Source organism: Belonocnema kinseyi, chromosome 2, assembly GCF_010883055.1.
Source record: "Belonocnema kinseyi isolate 2016_QV_RU_SX_M_011 chromosome 2, B_treatae_v1, whole genome shotgun sequence".
Lineage (NCBI taxonomy): Eukaryota > Metazoa > Arthropoda > Insecta > Hymenoptera > Cynipidae > Belonocnema > Belonocnema kinseyi.
This window is the reverse complement of record NC_046658.1, coordinates 125565255-125576985: the sequence shown is the minus strand read 5'-3', so window position 1 is coordinate 125576985 and position 11731 is coordinate 125565255. Positions and strand designations below refer to the sequence as shown.

Genomic DNA, 11731 nt, shown 5'->3' with positions numbered 1-11731 from the left:
AAATTGGTTATATTTCATGGAAAATTAGGTTGCGAGAAACATTATGCGTGGCGAAATATTATGTCTGGTGAAACTTTATTTTTGATGAAACTTCACGTTTGGTGAAACATTATGTTTGTTAAAACATTATATTTTATGAAACTATATGTTTAATAAAACATTATTATTTATCTTTGGTGAAACATTATGGTCGGTAAAATGATGTGTTTGATGAAGCACTCTGTTTGGAGAAACTTTATGTTTCGTGAGATGTTATATGTTTGATGAAAAAATATATTTTGTTAAACATTGTGTTTATTACTACATTATTTTCAGTGCAATATTATATTTTATGAAATACTATATGTTTGGTGAAACATAATTTTTGGTGATATATTACGTTCGCAGAAACATCTTGTTCAATAAAACATTATGATTGGCGAAACGCTAATTATACAATACTATGCCTGGGGAAACATTATGTTTAGTAAAACATTATATTTACTGAAACATCATGTCTGATAAAAGATTACGTTTTGTGAAACATTATGTTTGTGAAAAAATGAGTCTGATGGAAGATTACGTTTGGTAAAACATTTAGGTTGACTAAACAATGGGTTTGATGAAACACTGTTAGACGATACATTATGTTTGATGAAACATTATATTTTGTAAAACATTATGTTTAGTACAATATTATGTTTGGTGAAAAATTGTATTTTATAAAATATTATGTTTGATAAAACATAATGTCTGGTGAAATATTATGTTCCGAGAAAAATTATGTTTAATAAATCGTTATGATTAATGAAACGCTAATTATGAAACATTATGTTTACTGAAAAATTATGTTTGATGAAAGATTATGTTTTTTGAAATATTATGTTTGTGAAACAATATATTTGATGAAAGATTACTTTTTGGTTAAACATTATGTTTGATGAGATATTATGTTTGGAGAAACATTATGTCTGGTAAAAGTTTATATTTAATGAAACATCACGTTTGTGAAACATTAGATTTGTTAAAACATTATGTTTAATGAAACATTATGATTGGTAAAATGATATGTATAATGAAACATAATGTTTGAAAAAACTTTTTGTTTGATGTAACATTATGTTCATAAAAACATTATGTTTGTTGAAACATTATATTTGATGAAATATTGTGTATGATGAAACATAATGTCTGTTGAAATATTATGTTCAAAGAAACATTATGTCTGGTAACGCACTATGTTTAATGAAAACCTACCTATAAAACACTACGTATGATGAAGCATTATGTTTGATGATACGTTATGTGTGTTGAAACATTAGATTTGACCAAGCACTATCTTTGATGATACATTATGTTTGATGAAAGATTATGTTTTGTAAAACTATAATTTCTATGAAAATGATGTCAAATGAAACAATATTTTTTATAAAACATTATGTCTGATGATACAGTGGGTTTGGTGAAACACTATGTTTAATGATACATTATGTTTGTATAACTATACGTTAATTAAATTATTTGTCTAATAAAACATCATATTTGATTGAAGATTATGTTTAATGAAACATTATGTTCGGAGAAATTTCACGTCTCACGTAAAATTATGTTTGGTCAAACATGTTTGATGAAACATTATGTTTGGTAAAACTATGCGTTTCATGAAATATTATGGTCGATTAAAGATTACGTTTGATGAAATACTCTGTTTGATGAGGAATTACGTTTAGTGAAACATTATGATTTATGAAAGATTACGTTTGATCAAGATTATGACATGAGACAAATTCAGCCAAAAAATCGAAAAAAAGTGTTTGTTTTTTGTGAAATATACTTTTTGCATTTCTAAATAAGTTACCATGATATTTGAATTTTGAACTTTTTTTAAGTTTTTGGTGAATTTTTAAGGAGAAACAGTAAACCTCATGAAAATCTGAAAAGAAAATGTAAATATTATCTTTATTTTGAGACTTATTGTGGAGATTTTTAGAACTTTCCTGGTCTAAAATGAATCCTATCATTTATTTATTGAATATATGGGCTAGTAAAATCATTTTTCTCCGAACAGTAATCTTGACAAACATTAATATTATAAGCTACTATATGAAGATTGGAATTCTCCCTGCGTCAATATTCAATATATTATCCGGAAGTGGAAGCTAGAAGAAGGAAAATTTATAGAAATGTTTTCTGAAAATTAAAAAAAAATCAATTTTTAGCCATAAAGGTTTATAGCTCAATTTAGAAAATTTTTTATTTTTTCCCACCTTAAATTTCAATTTTTTCTTCAGAAATAGAATTATAGGAACTTGATAAATATAAAGAAAATGTTTTAAAAGAATAAAATTTTCGGAGTCCATATAAAGCATTTCCTGTTGACGAAATTAAAAATGAATATGATTGTAGTTTTTAAACTTTACGTAGTGTTAGAAATATTTCAATCCCCGTTTAAAAACTTTTTTAAACTTCAAAAAATCTTGATGGACATATCAATTCCCGGTTCTTTGCCGCTTTTTTCCCGTTCACAAAAAATCGCGGACATTTTATAAAGTATTCAGGATTTGAACAAATATATTTCAAATCAAGCAGTTTCAAGAGGTGAAATGGCAGAATCTCTTGATTTCGAAATATCTTCTTTTTTAGAGGAAATTATTAGGTGATACGTCATTCACCAATTTTTGCAAAAATTTTTGTTAATAAATTTCACATCGCTCAAGAGAAAAATTAAAAAATTATATTGTTAAAAGAAAAAATTCTTCCGGCCTTAAAAATATTTAAGTCCACATAAACTCTGAAATAAAAGGCCTTTTTTCTATTTGTAGAAAATTAAAAAATATATTAGTTTATGTTTTTTGAGAAAATCGACTTTTAATATTTGCAGAAAAATCTCTTAGAAACAACATATTTCGTCCTCGAAGGATTCTGTGACTTCAAATGTAGAATCTGCCAGCTTTTAAATTGATCCTTTCATTTCTATATCATAAAAAATTCTTTTAAATAATCTAAAAATAAGATTTATTAGTTTTTGGCTACTTACTTTCAATGCCTAAACTTTCTATCGGTAAGCTTATTTTTAAAATCGCCAAAATTTTTTATTACGTTTCAGGAATGGCTTGCAAGCACGAGAGTATCTTAATTTAACAGTCAAATAAATTGTGAACAGATGCTGCGGTATTGCAAGTCACAACTTCGGAAAACGTTTTATACAAGTACTTTTCATCGATTTTCACTCTCGACGGTAAAAGTTTTCCCATAGAGAAAATGTATAAAGTGAAATCGTTGAAATTTAAGCAGGAAAAGCTCTTGTATAGGATTCATAAAATCTGCACACTCTCATTCATTAAAATTTTAGAAATGAAATGTTTGATCTACTGATAAATATAACAAAAATAAAAATTGGGAAAAAAATCAAGCTTAGAAACAAAAGAAACTTTTTTTAGCTGGCAAATAGAAAATAGCTTAATCTATGATTTTACTTTTGACTTAATATATTACTTACGATGCAGGATCCACAGTAGGAAAATCTGTGTAAATTTTTAAAAGTTCACCGCCAATAACGTAACCCATCGCTGGTCCAATTACAGCCATTGTGTAATAAATTCCTGTAGAAAAAAATTCGATAAAACATGGTTTTTTCTTTATTTAGAATAAAAAAAAGAGCAATTGTGGTCTATAATTTATTTGTTATTAAAAATGTTGCGTTTTCATACCAAGGTAAACAGATGACATCTTTTTCGAGACATTTTCGTCAAGATATGTGACGCCAAGTGTGAAAAATGGGGCAGCACCTGAACCATGAAGAAGTTGTGCTACCAAAAAAAAGGCTAAGTACACCCCGCTATATTCTAGTCCCAATTCTTCGGCGGAGCCACTACAAGGTGTCTGAAAATTTTTAAAAAAGAACGAAAAATTATTGTTTGTTTTGCAATAACTCGAGTTATTAAAAAACAATTAATAATTTTAAAGTCGATAATAAATTATTCCAAAAAATCAAAAATGATTGAAGCGTTACATTTCTTTTCTCTGACTCATAGACAGTATAGACAAACTTAATACCGAAATTGTAAAAAAGATTCTTGTACATTTTTTAAAACATTTGTTTTGTCTATCATGTCAACGTGCCAGTATATTATTATAATTTGACTGATTAAATTATTCAAGCATGCTTTCACTGAACAATTGGCTACTTCTACTACAAAACAATCTTTTTGACAAATAAACTAGAATAAAATAGTACAATTATTTCTAATTCACAATTCTTCATTAATGACTGATTTAATCAGTGAATTGTACAGATCGCGTAATTCCAAATGACTGATTTAATTACTGAAAGTTACGGTTGAGATAATAAAAAATTACTGATTCAATCAGTGGAGGTCACTTGTTAGATCCATTAATATGTATTGGTGGAGAATAAATCATCAGATTACAAAATTAATCCTTTCCTGATGAAAAAGTCAATTTAACAGATAAATCAATCAATATTGCTAACTGATTAAATTAGTCCCTGAAAGTGAAAGTAACTGTTTAATTGTTCATCAAAATATTTGAATTAGAAAGATAAAGAATTATTGTTAGAAAATAAAACATGTGCGTTCAAAATGAATTTTTTTCGTTTATTTCAGCTGTTTTTTATTTTAAATTAAAGTATATTTTAGTTGAAATGTCAACTATTAAATTTTTTACTTTAAATACATATAATACAACTTCGTTGAAAGTTGAATCACTTTGCTAAAAAATCATTTTTTGTTGAAAATAAATTCTGTTAATTGAAAATTCAACTAATTGATATCGAATTCAAATATTTGGATGAAAATTCGTTTTTTTGTGTGTGTTTAATTTCACTAGATTTTATCTAAAAATAAAATAGTTTTTAGCTAAAATGTCAACCGTTTTTTATTTAGAACTAAAGTATTTTTTGTGTTAAATATCAAATATTACATTTTTCATTACGAATTATTTTTTCGTTGTTGGAAATTCAACTATTTGGTTGAAAGTTGCACAACTATATTTGTTTCCATTCGTTTTTCTTTTGTTTTAATCTTTTTTTTTATTTAAATTTTCATACTTGATTGACTTTCAAAGTACCTTGTTTAAAATTATTATTATTTTTTCGTTGAGGATTCATGATTTTAGTTCAAAGGCTATCTTTGGTTGCAAATTCAATTTTTGTTGACAATTTTGTTTTTTTTTTTGTTGTTGACCAAAAATTCCTTTGATTGAAAATTAAAAATTTTTATTTTTAGTTGGAGATTGATCCTTTTTAATGGAAAACTCAACTATTTGGTTGAAATTTCATGTATTTGATTACAAATTCCTAATTATTGGTCGAATATTGATCTTCTTGGCGAATAAATCTTACTTGTTTGTTTGAAAATTAAACTACTTGTTCGAAAGTTGAATTAGTTTGTTAAAAGTTTATTTTTCTAGTTCATTATTCATTGTTTCATAGTTTAAAGTTCATCTTTTTGAATTAAAATTTAACTCTTTGGTTGACAATACATTCTTTCTTATAGAAAATTATTTTTCTTAGCAAAAGTTTCGTTTTTGTTAAAAAATTCATTAAATTAGTTCAAAGCTCAAATGCTTTTTGTAATAATCTAATATTTTATGTAATCATTCATTATTTTAAATGAAAATTCACTTTTTTGGTAGAAAAAAATCTTTTTTAGTTGAACAATATTGAAAAGTGAATATTAAATGACTAATAATTAGATTAGTAATTAAATAATTAAATGAATAATAATTGAATAATTCTATAATTTTCAATATTTAAAATTTTAGAGTACTGCATTTTCATGTTTCCGTTTCTTAAATTTTCCTATTTTAAATTTTGATTTTGAACGTTTTCTTAGAAAAATTCAATTTTAGGGATTTATAATTGAAATTTTTGTCGACTTGGTCGGTTAAAATGACGATGAATTTATTTTTTGATTTTACACAAATTTCTCAAATGAACTAAAAATTTTTTAAATATAGCAACAATTTGAAGCTCTAGAATTTTCGTAACTTTGACTTTGAAACATTCAATTTAGTTTTCTAATTTCAAATTGTAAAATTTTAATCGCTTCAAATTGAAAATTATTCAAATTCAAAAGTTATAAATTTTGAATTTTTGAAACTAGAAATAATACATTTCCAATTCCTTGGAACTTTGAATGATCTAATTTTCAAAATTTGAAGACGAAAATATTTTAATTTTTAACGTTTCCAGGTTATCTATTTTCGAAGTACTAATCTGAAATAATTCAATGTCGAGATTCTTCGATGAAAAATAAAAATTTTCAATTTTAAACTCTTTGAATTAGATAGGAGAAGTACAATTTCAACTTCTTTCAAATGAAATTATCCCATTTCCATTCCATTAGAAATATTGTACTTTTTAAAAAATTGTACCCTATCCAAAATAGTTTCAATTAGAATGTTTTCAATTCAAAATCTAAAAATATATGTTCTTTAAATTCCAAACTCCTTCTATTCGAAATTATTAGTTCATATTTCAAAGATGTTTCAAACTTATTTCAAAGTTTCTTTTAATAATGGATTTAAAAAAAAAATTAATGGCAGGAAATCAAAATCCAGAGACGTAAAGGCGCGCTTTTCGCCCGAGCATTTCTTGATAATTTAATTAAATATTTAGGATTTGTATTATTTAAAAAGCTATTTATCCTTACAACAACTAAACAAAATTTCCAAATGTAAAACAAAACACAAAATTATAGGCCCTAATACCAATTAAATAAATCTTCTTAACAATTATCATACTTGGTTCAGTTAAAAATCGATATCTTTCGAAAAACCATCAAATATATCATTTAACTTAATGCTTCAAGTTTTCTAAGATAATTGGTCACTATAATTAATTTCAGATTAATTATTATTTAATGAATTCCGTTAATTGCAGCGACATTTGTGTTTCCTGTCCATGGTGGATATTATTAGACACAAATATTGACACTTAAACTATGTTATGTGGGAAATTTTATTAAATCCACTCATTGAATAATAAATGTGGTTTACCGATTGAGATGAGTTGGTCATGTGACACGTGTTTTTTACTGTCTGTCCCCCTCTATAGGGACCAGCTAAGTAATGAGGTGCTGCAAATAGTAAAGTGCCTAAACCTAAGACTAGACAACCCGCACCTATATACCTGTGAAAAATAAATTAATAATACGTAATGAATAAAAATTAATAATTATAATTAATGAATTAGTTAATTAATAAGAACGGAGCGGATTAAAGTCACTGTGAAGTTAACGGACAAGCGCAGCTCGGCTCTCACATGTGGAGAACCCTTGTCAGATAAGCGGTAAACGTGCGCGCGCACGCTGGGGCCGCATGTTGCTTCGCGACCCACTCTTTGCTGGGTCGACAGTTCTCTTCATATGAGAGCCGAGCTGCGTCCGTCAGCTTACTTCGCAGTGGCTCTAATCCGCTTCTGGGAATTAGGGACTAAAATAAAAATAAAAAATTAGTAAAAATTCTGTAGCTATTTTAATTTTCGTTTATAGTTTGATAAATAGAATTTGTACAACAAACTATAAACTCTTTCAGAAAAATATTAAAGTGAACATTATAAAGCTACTTGTTTCGACAAATTTATTTTCAATTATTTGATTTTCATATCAAAGTTAAACAAACCTGGGTTTGGAGGCATTTATACGACCTCCTAAAAAACTAACAGGAATCAACAAAAGAAAACTGGCAACATCATATCCTCCTGCTATTAGGCCAGTTTGAGAAGAACTCAAACCAAATCTCCTTTCTATTGTCGTGATTACGACATTAATTAGTCCATTTACCACCAATCCTAAAATTAAATAAAATTATTTTTCATCGATGAAGTTTCATTCTTAAAAATCTTTCAGTTAGTTAATAATATATTCTGTTTATTATTATTAATTTAATTTTGTATGACATATTTTTATTGTTTATTTAATCATTTATTCCGATATTTCAATGAACATCATACTAAAATAAATTAAGTATGAGTGTTTATTATGATCAAGCAATAACTCTCTGAATGCTAGACATTAATGAGAATATTTTTATTAATCGACTGTTCCATCCAAGTGTGATGAACTTCAGGGGGGAAAACGTGATAAGACCATTTTTTATCTACGCAGTTAGATAGACATTGTTTCAATTAATCTATTTGAATCATTGACTTGTCTACAAAAGTTTACCAATTTTTTTTGTAAAGTAGAAACATATTTTTAATTATTTACTAGATTCCTAAATATGTATAGAAATTTTCCTACGATACAAATTGTTTGAAAGGAAATGAAATATTTCAAATCTAAAAGGTTTTTAAATTATTTTATGTTATTTTATTAATTTTTTTATTTCAATGAAGGTACTTTAGAGTTGAGTTTCAAATGTCGACAAACGATTTTGAGCTGAAAAGCACCTGTGCAAATTTGGGCTCTCATTCACGAGTATTCATTTCTCTTTTTGTTCCTTGATCCAGGGTTTTAATTAAACGTCAACCCTACGGCCAATTTGTTTCTAAACCCGTCACTTGTACCAGAAGGTCTGTTAATTTTAAATTTAATTTCAGAAACTAAACCTTTTAAATAGAATTGATTAAAAATACTATCTAAAATTTATTTTAAATTATGTATTTGATTTAAATTATTTGTATTTTTAGGATTAAGTAGACCCGGATCAAATCCCTCATACTTTCGATCCATCATGTTTGGACCATATTATATTTTTGAAACTAATGGGTTTGGGTTTCATACTACGTTTAAATCAGTCACAAATGTACGGAATAATTTTCAGTCGAAAGAAGTAACTGCTTGTTCGCTATAATAAAATAGTTAAATTATTTCTAAATTAAATGTATTTAATGACTTTGAATGACTGATTAACACATTGCAATTTGTGGTGTAAAATGATCAAAATTACTGATTTAATTAATGAAAGTTACTAGTTATTTTAATTAAAAATCCATCTGTTTGGTTTAAAATTTATCTATTTTGTCGAAAATAAAAATTGTTATTAAAAATTCTTGTCTTTTGTTGAAAATTCGTTTCTTTTTATGGAAAAAAATTAATCTATTTTAGTTGAAAATTTATCTCTTTAGTTGAAGGTTGACCTATTTGGTCGAAAATTCAAAATTTGTTGGTTAAAAAATCTTCTCTTTTGTTAAAAATTATTTTTTCCTGGTGCGAGGGGGGGAGGGGGGTGGGATACAGGTTGATCTATTTTCGTCAATATTTCAACTTTTTGGTTGAATTTTCATGTAATTTCTTTAAAATTCATTTCTTTGGTTAAAAATGTACCCATTTTGTCAAAAATTAAAATTTGTTTTTAAAAATTCTTATTTTTGGGTAATAAAATCATCTGATCATTGAGAAATGATCTTTTTCTTTGCTGGAAATCCAACTACTTTGCTGAAGTAGATTACATTATTTTGGTTCAAATGTCAACTGCTTGACTTAAAATTATAATTTATTGTTGTTAAAGATTCGTCTTTTTTAATAAATTAAACTATATGATCGCAAATTGTGTTTTTCTATATTTTTTATAGAAAATTCATCTATTCTGGTAGAAAATTAATTTTCTTGGTTGAAAGTTCATCCTTTTTTGTTAAAATTCCACTACTTTGTTACAAGTTGAAATATTTAGTTAAAAATGAATTTTTTATGGTTAAAGATTTATAATCTTTGTTTGCAATTCATCTCTTTTGTTGAAAATTTAATAATTTAGTGAAAATTTCCTTGTAGTTTGTTGAAAATTCATCTTTATTGAAAAAAAACTTCTTGATAGAATATTATTTTTTATTGGGTTATATTGAACTGTTTTTGCTTAAAAACTAATATCTTTTTATGTTAAAATATCAACTATTACATTTTTGACGAAAATTCATCCATTTTTATTTAAAATTTTACGATTTGGTTGAAAGTTGAACTAATTTGATAAAAACTAAATTTTTTGGTTTTAGATTCATCATTTTAGTTGAAAACTCATCTTTTTTGATGAAGATTTATCCCTTTTCTAAAAAATGTTTATTTTCAGGTTGAAAACTAATTTTGTTATTTGAAAATCTTACCATTTTTTTTTTAAATTAAAAGTTCATCTTTTCGGCAGAAAATTAGTCTTCTCGGCGTTGAATTTATTTTAATTTGTTTGAAAATTCTACTTCCTGGTTAAAAGTTGAACTGCATTGTTAAAAATTATTTCTTTTGGTTAATGAATCATTATTTTATTCAGAAATTCATCTTTTTTTAGTGAAAAGTTAATCTTCTTGGTTAAAAATTCAACTAGTTAGTATAAATTCCTTTTTGTTGTTGAAACTTATCCATTTAAATTAAAAATTCAACAATTCTGCTTTTGGTTATGAAAATTGACCATTTTTAATTGAAAATTCGACAGATTGAAACATTCGGGATAACGGTTTTCATCACTGAGTGAAATTGACTTATTTGAAAAGCCACTTTTGAAAGATTTGTCAGTCGCTAAATCCGCATTATTTTATATAGTAAAAATTGGCTCCGAATGAGTCACTTTTGACTGATTCAAATAAAGAGTTAATATTTTTGTAACTGTTGAGCTTTTTTATGTAAGATAGAAATGAAAGAAAATGGAGTGAATGGGCTTTTATACAATTTAATTAAATTATTAAAGGCCCCAAGTTTTGATCCCCTAATATTATTAACCAATATTGTTTTGAATTTCTTCGTCAAATCTCCTATGTCTCCGTCATGGACAATTCGATTTCCGGTTATCGTCAGTCACCCTCTAAAAGCTTTGAAATTGCATTTCAATGCATGATGTTACTAAATGGCACGAACACAAGGCAAAGCGCTGAGGAGAATAATTATTTGATGGCAAGCCTATTACAGTCGTGACTATCAATCTCATATCACTTTTAAGACGAGATTTCAATTTTTAATTGCAATTTTCTGATTTGTAGAATCTAAGGTTTTTAACTGCTTCACAATTAATGTCTTATTTAATCAGTTTTATGAGTTCAGTACTACCGGTTTAATGAAATGATTGAGAAATGTTTCAATGAGACGAATTTATAATCGAAATATTTGTTAAATAAATAACAATTTATTCATTTAGAAATACCTTGCATAGCTCCAGCCCAACAGAGCCAAAAAAGGGCCCATTTTGCTGTCCGAAATTTTTGTAAATATCCGGGTCGAAACCTCAGCCAGCCACACATTAACTTTTGCGATTTGTTATCGGAATTTCCCTCTATATCAGATTGGATTTCTTGCTTCCTTGGTCCATCTCCAAATTGATCGGGTAGAACTGACGACAATGCTTCGTCGATTTCCGGAACGCCGGTCTGAAATAATTACGATTAAAATTTTCTTTTTAGTTTATATTCAATTTTTACGTAAAAAATTACATCCTGTCAGGGGACGTCCTTAAACAACGTAAAGTAGCTTAAAATTTTATCAAAACAGGGGGAGTATAAAATTAATGTAGCAACAAAAAAGCTGAACTTTCAAGCAAATGTGACGATTTTCCAGCAAAATAGTTGAAAATTTTTAAAAAATTGTTGAATTTTCTAGCCAGAAAAACGAGATTTGCGAAGACAGTTGGATTTTCAACAAAAACATTAATTTTCAACCAAGAAAGATGACTTTTCTACCCTCAAAGATGAATGTTCATAACAAAGAGACAATACAAAAAATTTGGAATTTTCGATTTAAAAATATACCATGATCGAAATTGCTGAATTTTGAACCTACGTACAACGATGCAAATTTTACTAAAAGGACAATTT

The 11731-nt window shown here is 26.6% G+C and overlaps 1 protein-coding gene across 2 annotated transcripts in view; it reads right to left on the bottom strand.

Annotated features, from left to right (window-relative positions):
- The window catches only part of LOC117168159 (solute carrier organic anion transporter family member 4A1), a 55615-nt gene that overhangs the window by 17989 nt on the left and 25895 nt on the right, over positions 1-11731 (bottom strand). For both annotated transcript variants that reach the window (XM_033353587.1, XM_033353588.1), the window contains 5 exons: positions 11065-11287; positions 7624-7792; positions 7000-7132; positions 3690-3861; positions 3479-3581 (listed from right to left, as the gene is read on the bottom strand). In XM_033353587.1, coding sequence (XP_033209478.1) covers positions 3479-3581; positions 3690-3861; positions 7000-7132; positions 7624-7792; positions 11065-11287 — 800 coding nt within the window. The remainder of the gene's footprint in view (positions 1-3478; positions 3582-3689; positions 3862-6999; positions 7133-7623; positions 7793-11064; positions 11288-11731) is intronic.